The sequence below is a fragment of the Antrostomus carolinensis genome, unplaced genomic scaffold (assembly GCF_000700745.2).
Source record: "Antrostomus carolinensis isolate BGI_N321 unplaced genomic scaffold, ASM70074v2 scaffold1338, whole genome shotgun sequence".
Taxonomy (NCBI): Eukaryota; Metazoa; Chordata; class Aves; order Caprimulgiformes; family Caprimulgidae; genus Antrostomus; species Antrostomus carolinensis.
Genome location: NW_010333468.1, coordinates 13594 through 33281, shown reverse-complemented (window position 1 = coordinate 33281; position 19688 = coordinate 13594). Strand labels below are relative to the sequence as shown.

Sequence of the window (19688 nt, the reverse complement as noted above, 5' to 3'; positions counted from 1 at the left end):
ATAAAAACTCTGAGAATTACCTGAGAAGCATGTTCACCTTCCTTGTTCTTTTCCTCAAACTGTAGGATATTGCTGTCATGTTTCTTTTGGAGGGTCCTTCTGTCCTACACATTTATTTCATGAGAAGGAAATGGCATCACCTCAGGGCTTATTTATTTGAGTGCTGAAGGGAAGTGTAACTATTTTTTCTGTCTTCATCTTACTTCTTGAAAACTATCTGCCAAGTTCCAAAAAGCTGGGTTGGTGAAATGGTGTAAGGGAGCACAATGTAGTAATTGCCAAGAGTTTTTTCAACCCCTCGCATTCCTAATGACTGATCCACACTTCACGTGCACTGGCCTTTGTTTTCACTCCACAGATGGCAGTGATATTGACAATGAAGAAGGCAGTGCAGCTGTGAATGAAGAAAATGCCAAAGGAACAGGTCAGTAGTGTGGATTACTTTGAGACCACACTCAAATGTTTTCTGATTATCTGTATGAACGAAGGAGGAGGAAAGCTCTGCCTCTAACATACTTCCTTCTCTGATGTGTTTTTTGGTTTTTTTTTTGCCTTTTTTTTTTTTTTTCTCTGTGACAGATAAAGAGAGGAAAAGAGCAACACCAAGAACCAGAAGGGGACATGCCAGAGGGAGGACCAGGTGTGGTGGTGAGGAAAATGAGGATGAGGAAGATGGGACAAGGAGAGCTGGGCATCGCAGGCACAGAAACCGTAGAGGACGGGGACGAGAAACTGGAAATGAGGGTAATGATTCTGATGGGGACCCCACGAAAGCCAGGAAGAACCAGGCAAATCAGAAATCCAAGGAAGATGATGAAGATGAGGAAGATGAGAAAGACAGTAAAAGTGGGAAAAGTAAAAATGAGAAGAAACAAGACAAAAAGCCTGATAAGAAAGGGAAAAAAGAGAAGGCCAACAAGAAGAAAAAAGAAAAAAAGAAATCAGGATCTGGGTAATTAAGTAATTTTTTTTTTTTATATAAAACCATGGCTATCTTACATAAAACCTGCTTTCATTTAGAGCTGTGAAATACCAAAAGTCAGTATGACTCCCTTACTCATTATAGCCCAATCAGATCTAATAGATCTTTGTCCATTAGTTTTTTCCTGCAGTGAGGAAATGTTGTCTGAGTGAAATGGAAGACTTCCACAAAACTGTATCCACTTTGGTGGAACAAAGTCAGGGGTTTATCACAGGTCCAAGGTGGGATCTTCGGAAATGACCAGCCAGGTCCTTCTGGGACTGCCGATATCCTGTGGATTTGGTCAGACAGAACAGGAACTCAAGCCAGGTTCACCCTTATGGTGGTTAAATACCCTAAGTTTATGAGCCATTCTCTGGAGAAAGTGACGAAGGAAGTAAATGACAGAGAGAGGTGATAACAGGCGAGATCTCTCCTGGTTTTTCCTTTCCCCAAAAATTAAATCCCCCAAACCCCCAGATAATAACCCTCCAAAAACAGAAGTCTGGTTTTATTTCCAATGCAGAACAAAATTCTTAACACTTTTCACAAGACTGAATTCTTGTTTCCTGTCCAGGTTTGCTCCAGCTTTTTATATAAGATCAGTGCCAAAATTTCAAGAACCCAAAACCAAAGACTGAGATGGAGTTTTCCAGTTTGTCTCCCCCTCACTCCCTCTGAAATATTAACATTCCCTTTTCCAAAGTATTTAAAGCAACCTAGAGCCTTTGGGAGCCTTTGGAAGACACCACTGACATGGAGCACTTCAGAAAATTATTTTTGTATTTTTCTGCCATCCTTGCTTTCTCTTACTTCCTGTCCCTTCTTGAGCTATTGAAAGGAAACAACCTCTGGGAATGGTGTATAATGGAACAAGTAGATTTAGGCATGCTTATCTCAGTGGAGAGGGAGAGACATTCCCCTTCCCCTATTCAGCACTTGCTACAGCTGTTTATGTTCCCAAAGGCATCACTGGAGAACACAGTAGGAGTCAAAGGAAAGAAAAAAATACAGTAAGACATGCTGTTGCATTAATTTGTCCATGATCCCATTTCAATATACTTCTACTTAATTTCCCTTTCCTACAAGAATGCCTGAAATCTTTCTCTGTGCTGGCTCTTCACTGTGGTGAAGAGTGTAACATTTGAGGAAAAACTGAGGATACTCTGGAGGATATCTCAAGAACATTAATTTTTTAGTCTTTTAGGAGACCAATTGACAAGGTTGCAGAGTAATAAATATAATATTTTAAAGGATTTTTAAAAGAAAAACAAAAATAATGTAAGAAAAAGGGAAAACCTGCTGGTTATCAGTTCAGCTGTGATTCAGATAAAGGATTTTCAAGCCTTCAGGATGGAAGAAAAAGGTGTCAGCACAGAAATACAGCCTGCCTAGCAAGTCCATGAGGATCTATCACAACAAATGCTACTTACTCTTTAAAAGTATATCTTGCTGATGTAGTTTTTTAATTGCCAAGACAATTCGGCATGAAAAAGCATGATAAGAGTAGAATAAGAAGTGAGAAAGAAAAAGGAAATGAAAAAAACAAACCAAACCAAAAAGTAAAATTAAATGTGATATTATTCCACAGGGACTTAATATTGACCTTTTTGACAAGGTCACAGTACAAATCAGTAAAATATAGTGCTGTTACCCTCTTCCTCACCCCTTCTTTTCACCTAAATCAGGAAACCCTCTTTATGCCCTAATTATTCTGCATGAAGGTCATAAAGAAATCCTAGGTGAATTCTGTGTTGGTTTTTTGTTGTTGTTGTTATTTTGGGGTGGTTTTTTTTTAACCTGATTATTTTGATCTCTGTGAATTTGTGGTAGTGAGTTTCACAGAGTAATTCCATGGCAAAAGGAGTTATTTCTTGGTGTTTTAAATCTTCTACTCTTAGATATTTTTAGTTGTTGATATGCTTGATTCTTACCTGATAATGAGAGTGTCAGGAGGGCCTGCTGTACACTGTGCACAATCATTATCCCCAAAATATTAATGGTAAATTGTTCCTTATAGTCTCACTGTGAAGATCTGTGACATTCCTAGGTTGAAAAGCTATTTTGTTCTTTACTGGCTTGTGTGATTATGACTGACTGGTCTGGTCTTTGATAGAAAGAGTATGCAGTTGCTTGAGCTACAGATCCTCAGAGGAGGAGGAATGTTATATTCTGCATAGCCTGTGCATTTTCTGTTTTTACTGTATAGGTCTATATGTGAGCAAATCAACTGATTTTTTAGTAGGGTTACTCAAGAATATAAAGCTTATGCAGAAGTCCAGAGGTATATGAAAGATTAAGACAGTATAGGAACTGTATCTTTTTGCTAACAAGAAAATTGCTGAACAGTACTAAGTGCCAGTGTGTGTTATGGGGATTATCAATAAACAACTGCATTTTAGCAGAAAACTAGTAAGAAATATAGTAAAATTTATTCACTAGTCACTCTGGATTCTTAAAGTCCTATCAATCTTTTAACTGAAAACACTGAAGCTCCAAGAAAACACTTTCATCTTAATTTTTACCTTTATAAAATGGCTTTTACAAAAATAATGAGAAAAGCAGATTACATCCATAAAGAGGAGATGAAAATGAAACTAAAACCAAAACATAGTTGTATAATATGGACATAAAACCAAAACACAGATTAACAGTATGAACAAGTTGATTATATGTGTGATTTAAGGAAGTGCCATTGATTTCAAGACTACTGACTTAGGGAAAAATGCATTGTATGCACTGAATTGGAGCCAAGGGAGATGGTAGCTTGATGTGAAATTATTTAGTGATGCTGTATGCTCTGTGTTAGCCTGAAGATCACAGTGAACCTTTCTAGCCTTCAAATGTATGAATTGCAACCTTTCATGAAAAGCTAAGACTTTCAGTTGCAGAAGACAAAATTCTGATTTCCTGGCTTGAATCTCATAGTATTCAACCACTTGAGCTAAAGGAAAAATCTGCTGTAACTGCATATAGTAAACACTCTAGAAAATACTGATTTACTAAAGATGCTTAGAAATTTGCAATTTTTATTATTTTGCTGGTTACAAATGAAATTGAGAAATTATATATAAGATGTGTTTGCAAAGACAAATAAGGCAGAAGTGGGCAGTGGGCACAACAGCTAATGCTATCCCTACTTTACCTCTTGAGTTCTGCTCAGCTTCCTCTCCTCAGTAAGTTCACTTGTTAACACCCACCACTCATATTTCCCACCACTCTCACTGCAGTTTCGTAATACTTCATATTTCAGTTTTGCATAACCCAGCAGTCTTCAGAAGTCAAAGGAATTCCTCAATATTTGGCATGTTGCTGCCTGCTTTGTAAAATGTGAAGCAGATGATTGTAACAACTAAGGAGTTAAAGCTCTCCCAAAATCAAACTCCTTTAATCCTTCTGTTCTTCTTAAATACATGACTCTTTTTGCATTATAATGCCTCAGAATTTTATGCACAAATCTTTTTGTTGACCTTCATCTGTTTGACTGAAGTTTTCATGTAGTTCTTCTCTTGCTCATCTCAATACATGCATAACAGTAAGTATGTCTGGTGTTCAGTAGCAGTCTTTCTTTCTGTAGATTTATATTTTCTGTGGCACTGTTTTTTTACCACATGAAGTCTGATATTTTGTGGCTGATGGATTCAGATTTCTAATGTGACAGTCTTTTCAATAAATAGCTTTTGAGTCTTTAACAGCAGGGCATCTGACAAGTAGGAGAACCTCTTTCTTTTCTTTGCTAACTTATTCCTGTATGTCTGAAATTTTTAAACTGATCCCCTGTAGCTTTGGCTATAATTATACGTATTTCATGAAAACTAAATGTAAATGAGCAATGATAAATTTGTATTTTGCTGTAATACAAAAATAATTTTTCTTTTTTTTTAATTTGATATTTATTTTTTTTTAAACTCTTAATAAATATTCTTGCTGATAAACTCTTTTGCCCTTTATGTCACACAAATAAACCCTTTGACCTTTTTGTCACACAAAACTTTAACTACAGCTATGTTCTATTTTGGTAGAATAAAATGTTTATAATTCTTTAATCATTCAGAGGATAAAAACTATACAATTAGGTGACTTAGCTAACGAATCATTCAGCCCTGACATCAGATTTTGAATATCAAACTCTCCGAAAGGTGAATTATAAGTAAAACAGCCTGAAAACTGCACAGTCTATAAACTCTGAATGAACTGTTCCCACAACAAACTAGAAAACTATTTAAAAAACCCCTGCAGTTTATTTTCAAACCTTCCAAACAGAAAAAAAAGGCAAAATAAAGCACAAGAAAAAACAAATAGAAATGCATCAAAGTATTTTTATGAAGAGCTCACTTAGTGGCAGTCATTACTGCCACATTTTTAGGGCAGGAGGTCAGAGTCTGATGGGGTTTTTTTAAATATAATTTTCCTGTTTGCTGAAATAAGAAGAGGAAAAACCTGTTGCTAATAATTTCCTACATGCCGTTATATGAGATGTAAGATTACTCACAGAAAATGTTTTAGGAAAGCAGACATTGCCTTAATCAGTAGTACTTCCCAAAGATACTACAAACCTGTGCATGGATAAGAAGTTTAGATTACAGACACAACACATCTGGAGATGCAATTGCTATTGCATCTTCTTACTTTGAGAGTTGGGATACATCACAGCCTTGCTACAGTGAATCTTTCCCATGTCCGAAATGTTCCTGCCTTGATCAGTAGACGGGCTGTCATCTGGTGATTAAACTTGTCTTTGCTGTGACTGTTGTGTCTCTTCCCTCTCCTGTGGCACACTGAAGTAGGGTGAACAAGTTCATTTTTATGACTGCAGTTTTAATGTCCTCACTTGCCTGCTGTGAGTTTGGGTTGGATTCTTAGGAGGCTGGTGACACAATCAGTGGCTGTCAGACACCTCCCCAAGAGTGCTGCCCACTCTCTATGGGATGCTCTGGGTGCAGTGCTGGTTAAGCTGTGACTTTGCTCTTTTGGGCAGGCTTTGCCTCTCATACTAAAATAAATAACAAGTCTAAGGGAACTGTGTCTTCCCTTCTGTGCAACAATGAAGGCATTTATCTAGATCTCAAAGTTAATAAGAACTAACACCAAGTATGTGCTTCAGTGAAAACTTATGTCCTTTCTGAGTTTTGGTGATGGTTTTTGTTCCTGCTCTTGTTTGAAGCTCTGATTCTGACTCCGAGGAGGAGCCAATTACAGAGGAGGAATTGGCTAAGCTGAAAGAAGAGGTGGAAGAAAAAAAGAAACTAATCGCCACTCTACGAAACAAGCCATGGAAGATGAAAAAGAAGTTGTCTGTCTTAAAGTATGGTTTGATTTCTGTAGTGAATATCTGCCATTCCACTTTGCAATCCGCACTGTTTTTCTGAACTTCACTTTAGACCTACTGACACAATTAACTCAAAACATCTCCAATCTCTCTTTCACACTAGATGTCTTCAGAAAAAATGGATGTAAATGGCACTGCTTTCTTTTTGCTGTAGACCTGAAATCAAATATGAAAAATTCATATCTTTTTCTTCTTTAAGTTTCCACTACAACCCTCTGCAAAATCTTTCATTTTCTTTAGTCAGGTTAATGTTGGTAAATTCTTCCACTGATGTGCTTAATATTTCATTGAACAAAAATGATGCAATTTCAGGAATACCTCAAGATTACTGGGGTGGGAAGATAGGATTTATCTTTCTATTCTAACTTTTTGGAAATAAATACAGGATTTTTTTTAATTTATGAAAAAGCAAACTGATTGTAATCTGAGTTCACTTTTTCATGCATTTTTAGATATGCCACATATAAAACTATTTTGCCCCAACAAACCTATCATTATATTTTCATTAAAAAGTAAATTTTAATTTACAGTTAAATTTCCACCAAGCACAAGAAACTAGGTTAAAGACAGAGATCTTTGTTCCTTTGCCAAAACTGTTATGCTCCTTAGTTTTGCACATCTCATTCACTGCAGTATTGCCCAAACACCAACAAAGCATATGGTCATATTTTGTCAGACACATCTAACAGAGAAAAGATGGTCTCTCCTGCAGATAGTTTTTGATATGGATGGAAAACACAGACATAAAGGTAGGAGAGAGCATATGAAATGTGGTGTGGAAAGTGTACAAATTTTTCCTTCTAGAAGGTAAAGTCATTTTGGGAAGAATACAGTTACAAAGAGAAAATGGAAGGTATATTGTGAAAGAAGGGTACATGGAAGGGGTAAAAGAGAACAGTATATAAGAGATGTAAAGTGGAAGCATTGTGAAGGTTAGAAAAATTTTAGAAAAAATAGATGAGCAGATTAGATAATCAGATAGCAATTACTTTTTTTTGCATAGTCTATAATTGAAGGATCCTCATGTATATAAAATGAAAATTTGTTGTATTCTTACTATGAACACAGCTGCTATTTTTATAACTATTCTTCTATCCTAGCATTACTAGCAACTTCTAGTTCCTAGGAAACTTCCTAGCCTGTTATGGCCCTTGGACTATTACCCATTATTGCTCCTCCTTGTTGGTGGTGATGAAGCACACAGTCCAAGGGCAATCAAAAGAGACTTCACGTCCTTGGGAAAGTTGGTGAGAGAAGCCAGAGCAGAGGTAATCTCTTTGTCTATCCTTCTAGATGCAGGCAATAATATTGGAAGAAACAGACATACCCAGTCTATTAATACATGGCTCCGTGACCATGTGATGTGACCAACAGAATTTGGGATTTTTTTATAATTGGATGATTTACATGGCACCAGGCCTGCTGGCATCAGATGGATTTCTTCTCTCTCAAAGAGGGAAGTAGGTTTTTGCTCATGAGCTAGCAGAGACTCATTAATAGAGTTTTAGACTAGACTTGAAGTGGGGAAAGGCATAACATCAAAAGGCTTGCTTTTGATACGATGTGGGACAACGTGCTAGCAAGGGCCCTCAGCCTTTAGTTCTCTGATTTGCTGAGTACACTGGAGCACACTGAAGTCTTACAGAGAAAAGCCAGGGGCTCCTGAGGTAGTAGGAGCCACCAGGGAAACACTGGGGAAATATCTAAAAGAAATTAAGGGGTATTCCTCTAAGAATGTGACATGGTCAACAGCCCAGGAAGTGCATCTGCACCAATGCACACAGCATAGGCAACAAACAAGGGGACCTGGAAGCCATTGTGTTGCTAGAAAGCTATGACTTGGTTGCTGTTACTGAAACTTGGTGGGACAAGTCCCATTACTGGAGTGCAGCTATCAATGGTTACAGGTGGTTCAGAAGGGACAGGTGAGGAAGGAGGGGCAGAGATGTTGCCCTCTACATCAAAAAAATGGATAGAGTGAGAAGAGCTGTCTCTGAAGAATAGCCACAAACAGGTTGAAAGCTTATGGGTAGGAATTACAGACCAAGACAACAAAGGGAACCTTGTGGTTGACATTTACTACAGGCTGTCCAGTCAAGCAAAGCCTACTGTCAAAGCCTTCTTACTCCAGATGCAGGATGCTTAACACTTACAGGCTCTTGTCCTGCTGTGGGACTTCAACCACCCCAACATCTGCTGGAAAAGTAGCACAGCCAGCTGTAGGCAATCCAGGAGACTCCTGCAGTGCATAGAGGATAACTTCTTAAGCCAGCTAATAGACAGGCCTACCAGAGGGGTTGTGTTACTAGTCAGTGATGTCAGGATTGGAAGCAGCCTGGGCTGCAGTGAGCACACACTAGTGGGGTTCACAGTCCTGAGGGATGTGGGACAGGCAAAGAATAAAGTCAGGACCCTGAATTTTATGAATGCAAAATTCCAGCTTTTTGAGGAATTAGTCAGTGGGACCACCCTAGGAAACTGCCCTCAAGGACAAAGGAGAAAAACAGAGACAGCAGAACTTTGAGGATGCTTTTGATAGAGTGCAAGAGCTCTTGATCCTCAGGTGTAGGAAATCAAGAAAGGACAGAAAGAAACCAGCATGGATTATTCAAGACCTGCTGGTGAAACTAGAGGGCAAGCAGGAAATGCACAGGCAGTGGAAGCAGGGACAGGTGTCCTGGGAAGAGTATAGGGACGCTGCGCGGTTGTGTAGGGGTGGTGTCAGGAAGGCCAAGGTGCAACTGGAGCTGAACACAAAGAATAATAAGGGCTTCTACAGGTATGTCAACCAGAAAAAGAAGGTCAAAGAAAGTGTACCTGCCTGATGAACAAAACTTATGAATTTGTAACAACACACAAGGAGAAGGCTGAGGTACTCAATGACTATTTTTAACCTCAGTTTTCACTGGCAACCTCTCTTTCCACACCTCTTCAGTGACTGGACCTTAAGGTAGGGAGTGGGAGAGCAAAGTCCCTCTGACTATAAGAGAAGATCAGGTTCACCTAAGGAACCTGAACATACATAAATCTATGGGACCCAAGGAGGTGCATCCCAGAGTCCTGAGGGAACTTGCTGATGTAGTTTCTAAGCCACTCTCCATAAGATTCAAAAAGTCATGGCAGTCAGGTGAAGTCCCTGGTGACTGGAAAAATTGAAACATTGCACCCATTTTTAAAAAGGGTAGAAAGGAGGATGCTGGGAACTATCGACCTGTCAGCCTCACCTCTGTACCTAGGAATACCATGGAACAGATCCTCCTAGAAGCTAAGCTAAGGCACATGGAGGACCCAGAGGTGATTTGAGACAGCCAGCATGGCTTCAGTAAGGGCAAGTCCTGCCTGACCAACCTAATGGCCTTCTATGGTGGAGTGACTACATCAGTGGATAAGGGAAGAGCAGTGGATGTCATCTATCTGGACTTCTGTAAGGCCTTTGACACGATCCCCAACAACATCCTTCTCTCTAAATTGGAGAGCTATGGATTTGATGGGTGGACTATTCAGTGGATGAGGAAGTGGTTGGATGGTCACATCCAGAGGGTAGTGGTCAACAGGTCAGTGTCCATACAGAGATCAGTGATGAGTAGTGTCACTCAGGGGTCCATAGTGGGACCAGTACTATTTAGAGTGGTGTGGTTGACACACCTGAGGGATGGGATGCCATCCAGAGGGACCTGGACAAACTCAAGAACTGGGCCCATGTGAATGTCACGAGGTTCAACAAGGCCAAATACAAGGTTCTGCATCTGGGTTGGATGAACCCCCAGTATCAGTACAGGCTGGGGGATGAAGACATTGAGATCAGCCCTGCAGAGAAGGACTTGGAGGTACTGGTGGATTAAAAGCTGGACATGAGCTGGCAATAAGGGCTTGCAACCCAGAAGGCCAACCATATCCTGAGCTGCATCAAAAGAAGTGTGGCCAGCAGTTCAAGGGAGGTGATTCTACCCCTCTACTCTGCTCTGCTCTGGTGAGACCCCACCTGCAGTACTGCATCCAGCTCTGGAGTCCTCAGTACAAGAAAAGCGTAGACCTGTTGGAGGAGGTCCAGAGGAGGGCCACAGAAATGATCAGAGGAGTGGAACACCTCTCCCTGAAGAAAGGCTGAGAGAGTTGGGGTTGTTCAGCGAGGAGAAGACAAGGCTCCAGGAAGACCTTATTGAAGCCTCGCAGGGGACCTATAAGAAAGATGGGTACAAAGCTTTTAGCAGGGCCTGTATTGGAAGAGGGCCAAGAAATTGGAAAAGGGGTCATGGTTTTAAACTAAAAGAGGGTAGGTTTAGACTAGATATAAGGAAGATATTTTTCACAATGAGGGTGGTGAAACACTGGAACAGGTTGCCCTGAGAGGTGGTAGAAGCCCCATTCTTGGAAACATTCAAGGTCAGGCTGGACGAGGCTCTGAGCAACATGATTTATTTGAAGATGTCCCTTGACACTGCAGGGGGGTTGTACTAGATGACCTTAAAGGCCTCTTCCAACCCAAACCATTCTATGATTTTATTAATAACATCGGGTGGTTATTTCAGTCTGTTTATATCACATTAGTAAAATAGATGTGCTTGTGTAAAACTGGCAAAGATATTTGCAGTGAGAGTAAAAAGTGATTAACTATAGATAGAAGACTCTAAATCAGACGTGTGATTTTTCACATGATGTGTTTTAGCTTAGCCACTAGTTGTGGGTTTGAATCAGGCTCTTCAATGAATGTCTGCAGCCTATTTCATCCAGGTCAGAGGAGTTGGAGTATTAATCCTTTCTGACCTTAAGAATCTATGTTACTATGAAATGTTTGTAATTGGATGAGTGCTTCTAGCCAACCTCAGTGAATGTTAAGTTGCTGTTCTCTAAGGTGGGTTTTCTCAATTAAGCCAATAGTGAGTTTTCAAAATACCACTCTTGTTATCTGCCTTTTTATCTTAACAATTTCTTTATTAATAGTCAGGGTGAAGTCGTCCTTGTACATTTAGCATGAGCAGCAGTTCATTAATTTATCAAGTTTTAAATTCTTATGTTTATGAAATCTAGACTAGGAGATTAGACATGCATTCACAGTAGACGTTTATTTGCTGGCATCAGAAGGTTTATTTTAGTAAAAAATATGTGTCAATATGCTATTATAGGAGTTCACAACAATTTATTTTTCTATGGTTTGCTACAGCCCACTCTGAAGTAGGCTTGGAAGCATGTTATCACCTTGTTTTCCCTAGAAAAATGTTCATTCCAAGAGCGAATGACAGTTCTTCAGACCAGCTTACTTATTTTGAATCTACTTTTATTAACTGAAGAATTATGTTTATTATTATGTTTCTCTGTCAAATAAGGTTACAAAAATAATAATCTTTTATTCCATTCAGATTGTCACAGTTCTGTAAAAAGCCATGTATACTGCAGCAGGCAAAATACATAAATCCAACAAACAGCTGGAATAAAAAAGAAAAGCTAGAAACTAATATTTAAGCACATTTTTAAATGTGTGAGTTGAGAATTAGGCATTTAAATCTGTGTTTAGTACCTCAGATGAAAATCATGGGATATGGAAGCTCTCAATATATTTGAAAAAAATCAAACTAAATCATTTACATCCCAAAATACAGTCATAATCTAAGTTTTCTTGAGTTCTGTTTTTGTAATTGTCTCTTTGGAGCCTAACTTCAACTGAGTTGCAACAGAAGACCAGGTGTTATTATGGTGCTTAAAATAAGAAGTAATATCTTATCAATGGGTGCTCTGTTATGACTGTAGTTATAACAATACAGAAGTGTCTACATCAGCACATTTTAGAGTATCTATGTATTTGGTTTGCATTTTAGCAAGTTATTTAAGATTTATACCAGAATCATTAGTCTGATTGATGGTATCTTTGTACATGTGGGAAATGGGCACACACTGACTTCAAGTACCTTAAATTTGTAAATCAATAACAAGTGACTTCTGAATACTCTTATATCAGCATCTTTTGCTGTTGAAACTTTTGGTCAACAGTTATTATTAATGATTATTTCCCCATCTTCTTCTTTCCCTGTGCAGGTTTTAGACTGTTATGGGATTTGTGGGAAAAAGAAAAGCCTGCCTTCTTAGAGGTAGAAGATGAAATTTCCCTATTCTTTGTCTTTCAGCTTCCACAATAGTGAGATACTTCATTGGAGATTTATTCTCAGCCTTGTGAGGAATGTTCTTTACTGTGAGCCAAACCCCACTTCCATGTTTGTTCTGTATTAGCATCCATTTTCTTCCAAGAATGGAAAAAAAAAAAATGCTTTTCAGGAACACTCAGGTGTTTGTTATATATTTGTGATAAAAGAAGATAAAAAATTTACATTATTCATGTTATTTTGAAAAATGAATATCAGGGTTAATTAGAACTTTTCATTCTAAATATTTATAGTAAAAAATAAATGTTAATTTGTCAGAACAAACTATTTTTGTGGAAAGATATAATTTCCAGTAAATTTTGTGTTTTAAAGAAAGTGATAAGTAATTTTAAATTGCTGAAACAGATCAAACAACTCTGTTGCTTTGATGATTCAAAACCATTTTCTCCCGAGGGAGTGCTTTTTTGTAGCTTAAAAAGTATAGAGTAGAAAAGATGATTTCTACTTGGCTCTAGTGGCTACTTTGTAAAGTAGTTAATATTTTCCTTCATTCTTTTGTTCTGAAAGTGCATGAATGACCAATAACTTTGGAACACAGATGCAGAACTTGTTGCTCTGTAGAAAATGCTTTTTGTGAAAACCTGACTGAAATACTCATTACTGAAATGGCATTCTTAATAGAGATGCACTGCTAAATTAGATCAGCTCTAGTTCCTAATTTAGGTCCCTCTGTCTAGAAAGATATATTTCAAACAGCCCCTGGTTATTCTCTGAAGAGCCATGACTGAGGATACTGCTCTGCTGCAGAGCATCCCTCTGCAGTTTGAAGTTAAGCTGTACCAGCAATGGCAGACTCTAACCTCACTTTGAGACATCATGGTTAGATCATTACAGATCTGGAGATGTGAAAAAACTGAGGAAGAATCCACAGAGAGGAATGAAAAGGTGTTATGCAGGAAGCAGCATCACCACTCTTGCAGACCCTAAGCGAGAGACCTGGTAGGCTGCAGGCTGGGTACACAGTGGACTGTGCTGTTGAGAGGGTGAGTGTGGTTGGAGTCCAGACTTTTTCTCGTTTCCAAGACAAATATTCTCCTTCAGAAGAGTTTTAATGTTATTTTCATTTTCCTTCCACTGGTTTACATGGTTTGTGTGTACTGTTGTTGTGCCGTTTCTATGGGAGATGGTAATTCATGCACATTTCCTCTTGACACTGCCTGCTCAGGCAAGCCCGAAGTTTCCTGAAGAGCCATCAGATGTTAATGACCATCAATCATTATTTACAAGACTGAGATTCAGAGAGGAGGGTAAGCTATTGAAAAGATTTTTGGATTAGAAAATGGTACCAAAAACCCCCCATACCTCATGGCCCACAGCTTCATCTGTTGCAAACTGGAAAGCCTCCAGGGCAAGTTATCCCAATATACCTCTGGGGGTCTGATTTTGGGGACTGCATCCCTGTCTGTGCATTCTCCTGGTTGGATTTTGCACAGATATGAAGGAAAGGGGAAGGTTTAAAAGCTGTGCTACTGTGTTTGGCTCTAGTGTACTAATCTATCTCCCCTTGTCCAGTTTTGTACTATAAAATAGTAAAGACTATTAACAGCTATGTAGTTTATATCCACCAGCAAAGCCTATTATGGTACCGTATAATCAGAGAACCGAGCATAAGAATCCAGAAATGTGCCAACAGTGATCTTGCTGTAAAGCTATACCACAAGCCAGTTAAAAAACTATCAGAACAAGTGAAATGACAATATATATAAAAAGACAGTCTAATGTCAAGCTTAGGTTTTTAAAAGGACTTCTAATTAAATACAGACCATAAAGAGAGGCATGAGAATTTCTTGATTTTTCTAAGAAAAACAGAGCAGAACAGAGCAGCACAGTCTCCTCTTCATTTGCCAGGGACAGAATATAATTTTCAGTATTTCTTTTAGCATAATTTATTTTATTACAGGACTTAAATTACCCATCAAAACAGATTAATTAAAACCAGAATATTTTATAAGTACACAAAACCTAAAGATACATAAGGTATATGTGTGGGATGGTGGAAATTTCTCATCTTTGGATGAGCTTTTTGTACTCCAATGAATCAGTATTTCATTTCTCTTACCGTGAACATACTGGCATCCCCAGAGGCCAGCCTGGATGTTCTGGGTGCCAACTGTGTATTAAATAACATGATAATTTGCCCATTATTACTGCTGAACTGCTTTTCAAGTGACCTGTGTCTGACAACAGTTGTTTTACAGTCAGTTTTTAGGCAATCTTTTCAAGACTTAAGAAGTTCTGGATGATCAATATTAATATGACATGTCTTTTTAATGAGTTTCTAGATCTTGGAGACTGAAACCTTCCTGAACTGTTGTTGAAAAATGTGATCAATCCACTTGAATCCTATTTATTAGCAACAACCTCTAAGAGCTGTAATTCATCCTCTCTCTACAACACTGAAGTGCCCAAAGTACCATACACCTAGCACTTTGGAAGCTGTAACTCCACACCTAGTATTAATAATTAACACAGTCTTCTCTGGGACAATAATGCCTAGCCCCATGCAACATTTATTAGTTGTTTGTGTCTGTAATTCAATTAATAAGGTTTCTCTGAAGCTTCTTTAAATTCACAGTTAGCTAACGGGGCACACTTTGGCCTACCTTGTGATATAGGTAATTTACCTATAACACATGATACCAGTGATTACAAAACTCAGTTTTGTTGCTCTGCGTTGTTTTTGACACGTCCTCATGTTAGTGAAGTTGTATTACTTCCAAGTAGGCCCACATACATATGTATGTGGCTTTGGTTTTTATAATGGTTTCTAAAAGAGTTCTGTGGCTTTAGGACTACCTTTTATTGCTTGATAGTTCTTTGTGTCCTAACATTTTATTATTAGCACAAAAGAAATGGAAGAAAGAACAAAGTGTGGCAAAAGTCTGCAGGGATGTACAAAGAGAGGTCTTTCAGTGAGATAGTTTAGACATCAAGGTAGAAACCTGAATCAAGTAACATACTACATTGTATTTTATGAAAAAGAGCACACGTCACAAATATGTAAAGGATGTTGCAAGCTTGTTCCGTGATTGGATGGTGCCGAAATTTTAAAGTCAGGATGCCTAAATAGAAGTCAATGAAAAGTCTCCTTAACCAAAAAATCATAGAATTCAGGAGTGGGACTAGCCTGTTGCAGAGCTAGTGAGGGAGGAAAAGCTCAGGAGAAGAAGGAAAACAGGTTCTGTTTGATGGCTCCAGCACTGTCTGGTAGTTATCGTTTCTGTATTACTTCCTTAGACATAAATGCACATGTTTCTGCCTCATAACCCATGGGCCCTCTTTCAAGCTCTGCTTCTGCCCTGCATTTCTTTCAGATATTTCATTAAAACTCTGGTGTGATTTGTTCATAGAATCAAGTTGTTATTGAGATTTGTATTTAACTATCAATTAAATAAGATCTTCAAATTATGCAAATATTCATGGATGAAGCTAACATCTAGGCTGCTGTAGAGCATGTAATAACTCCTCTGTATATTTGCATTCTGTGGGATTCCCTTGTAAGACTTAGTCTCCCTAAATGAGCAGTATGAAAATGCTATATGGAATGTTATTGCTAAGATCTACCAAACACCAAAAAGTAAGACATGCTTGTAGAACATCAACGGTAACTTGATTTCATTTACACCAAAAGTGAAAGGAGATTTTCACTCTTTTCTCTATTATTTTTCATAATTTCTCTATTATTTTTAATAATAATTAAAAAATATTTCAACTGCATAATAATCATACAATCATGGAATCACATAATGATTTAAGCTGGAAAGGATTCTTAAGATCATTGAGTCCAACCGTTAAGTAACACTGCCAAGTCCAGCACTAAACCATGTCCCTTGGTGCCACATCTACATGCCTTCTAAACACCTCCAGGGATGGTGACTCCACCACTTCCTTGGGCAGCCTGTTCTAGTGCTTGACAATCCTTTCAAAGAAGAAATTTCTCCTAATATCCAGTCTAAACCTCCCCTTGCAGCACTTGAGGCCATTTCCTCTTGTCCTATTATTTGTTCCCTGGGAAACTGACACCCACCTCACTACAACCTCCTTTCAGGTAGTTGTAGAAAGTGATAAAGTTTCCTGTCAGTCTTCTTTCCTCCTTAGTCTTCCTCTCAGACTAAACAACCTTGGTTCCCTCATAAGACTTGCTCTCTAGACCCTTCACCAGCTTTGTCTTCACCTTCAGACACTTCACCTCAGTGTCTTTCCTGCAGTGAGGGGCCCAAAACTGAACACAGTACTTGATGTGCGGCCTGACCAGCAGCAAGTACAGGGGGACAATCACTTTCCTGTGATCACACTATTTTTGATAGAAGCCAGGATGCCACTGGACTTCTTAGCCACCTGGGCACACTGCTGGTTCATGTTCAGCTGGGTATCGACCAACATCCCCAGGTCCTTTTCTGCTTTCCATCCACTCTTCCCCAAACCTGTAGTGCTGCATGGGGTTGTTGTGACCCAAGTCCAGGATCTGGTGCTGAGCCTTGTTGAACCTCACACAGTTGGCCTTGGACCATCAATCTATCCTGTCCAGACCCTTCTCTGGATCCTTCCTACCTTCAAGCAGATCAACACTCCTGTCCAACACAGTGTCGTCTGAAAACTTACTGAGAGTGTACTCAATCCTCTCATCCAGATCATTGAAAAAGATAAACAGAACTGACCCCACTACTGAGTCCTGGGGAACACCACTTGTGACCAGCTGCCATTTGGATTTAACTCCATTCACCACATCTCTTTGGGCCCTATAGCATATGCTACATTTTTTTTAATGCAATGATTATTATCTATGCAATGATTTTGGCTATCACTTCACAAGAATGGGAAATATGAATAGCCACAGTTTTTAATGCATGTTTAAAACTTGCATAGTTTTAAAACTATGAGTTCTTGACATAGTTAGTGTGAAACATGCATTAATGCCAAAAGTCTTATTAATTCCAATAATCACGGTGTATTTTAACTAGACTAGAATGCAAACACAGTGCAAATGGAAAACTAAAATAATACTGTAAGCCCACCATTTGGACTTAGGTGGGTTTTTTCAAGATTTATAAAACAAATTTGTAAATATAGGAAAGAAATATATAAATAAATGAAAGGAGTTGTCTCATACTTCTTTCATGGTACATGAAAGTACCTTCACAAATATTGTGCATGTATGGATCCAACTAGTTTTGTGCTCCACTCTTGTGTGTAACTCAGTTGACTGCATGCTTAACCACCCAGTAAGAGTATTATCTGGTATCATGTCATCATGTTTGTTTGTGCTGCAATGATGAACTTAGTCCAATGCAGGCCAATGGAGTGAAACTCTGAGAAAAGCAAATTATATAGCAGTAATATTTAAGGGCAGTTTATAACAGTTCTGTAATCAGCACACATTGGAACGTAGCAGTGTTGGGGAAGAAGGGGTGCAGGGAGAAAGGAAACTTTAACCACTGGCAAAGTAAAACCCAGGGAAGAGTTCAGGAGAAACAGCAGCATTAAACCCGGAGGTCTGGATCACCACCTTCAAAAAGCAATGTTTTACTTTGTCCTAGAGAAAAAGTTCAAATACTGTTAACACTTTTACTTGAAAGATTGCTTGATGGAGAGTCCAGGAGGCAGACAGCTATAAGAAATATTTTTTTTTAGAAAACCTTTTAAAAAGACATTTCAAACAAGTGAACAGAAGGCTTGTATTCAGACTTTAAAATAAATCTTTTTATGACTTTTATTGTGGAAAGTTCTTCTTGTTTGTCTTAGCTTAATTTTATAACAGAACATGCTTGTGGATAACTTTTGTGTTCAGCTGCAGATGCAAAACTTGTTCATATCTGCTATGGAGGATTTTTTATGTGTTAATGGCTGCTTTCATATTATCCTCTAAAATTTCTAACTTAATGCTTCACTGTAAAAAAAAAAAACCAACAAATCACTTGCAATTTGAAATCTTCATGTTCTGCAGCATAACTGCATGTAATTATTGACTCAAAACAGGAGTTTTCTACAGCTCTATAGGTTTTGATTTCAGTAATTTTGCATGAACAAGCTCCATTGCTTGAATTACCTATTAATAGAAGTGGTGGTAGAAGGTTTTCCTCTTGAGTCCAGAACATGATGTGCTGACCTGGGAGACTGGTACATGTCAGGTTTATTGATTCTGTCTGCTTTTATGGTGCAGCTCCAGGACTGACTGCTGAATTTATGAGGAAGTTGGCATCTGCTGACAGTCATATCTCTTGAGAGTGCAACAAGATTTTAAACCCTGAGGACATGGATTAAAAGGGACTCTAGGACACTGCTTTCCTGAAGCTGAAAGAACTTGTTTCCTCTGATTTCTTTGAGAAAATGAAATTTAAGAGCAGAATTTTTTGAGAATCAAAATGAAAGAATGAGATGTGAGCACTGAGCCAGAAAATCTCTGAAGGATCCAAAGTGGCTTGGAAAATAAAGAAAGCTCAGTCAAATTTAGCTTAAGTACAGAAAGATCAGACTCCAAAATCCAGAATGCACACATGATCCAGAAGTGCATAAATGAGAATAAGGGATCTAGAGCCTTAAAAAACCACTGACTCAATCCCCAAGCAATGCTTTGAAGTGGTGAACAGGTGGGATGTGATGCTCAGGTGGTGGCTGGGTATTTAACATTTTTATCTGAATCTATTCATACCTTATGCCTCAGGTAAAACAAACAAAAAAAAAAACAAACCAGAGATTGAATTGAAACTTACGTCATTGTGTATAGCTTTTTGCTTCTGCTAACCTGTGTCTTTGAAGGAGAAATTGGGATCTCAGATGGTGTTGAAAAGGCATGCTGAACTCCTGGGGAGGTCAGGTGAACTGGCACTGGTCCTGCCGCCTCATCTACTGGGTTTAGGTGTGAGCACTTGGAAGATGAGAGGGCTCAGAGGGTTCCCAGAGGGAAAGCTCTCAGAGAGAGAAAGTTCAGTTCAGTAGCTCAATTTTGCACCGTCTTGGGAATTGTAGACACAAAAGGCTGTTCAGAGCCTTGATACTGCAAGCAAAAGAGATGGATGCAGTGGGTGTCTAGTGGGGAATGGTTTTGATTTGTCTCCAGATAGTATGAAGATCACCCTAAGCACTTGCAGTTACTAAAAATACACAGTATTTTTAAAGATGTTGAGATTTTTAACCATGAATTAAAAGGAATTACTACATGGCTAATAGTCGCCTCCACATATTGTTTTAATTCTCCTTTATCATAGCTATACTACTTCTCCGCAAATGTTATTGCCAGATTTTG

At 38.6% G+C, this 19688-nt stretch overlaps 1 protein-coding gene across 1 annotated transcript in view; it reads left to right on the top strand.

The window, feature by feature from the left end:
- Window positions 1–309: 309 nt before the first annotated feature.
- The window catches only part of LOC104529511 (transmembrane channel-like protein 1), a 30509-nt gene continuing 11130 nt past the window's right edge, over window positions 310–19688 (top strand). Inside the window, exons 1-3 of the mRNA XM_029086453.1 lie at window positions 310–424; window positions 580–952; window positions 6126–6266. Coding sequence (XP_028942286.1) covers window positions 310–424; window positions 580–952; window positions 6126–6266 — 629 coding nt within the window. The remainder of the gene's footprint in view (window positions 425–579; window positions 953–6125; window positions 6267–19688) is intronic.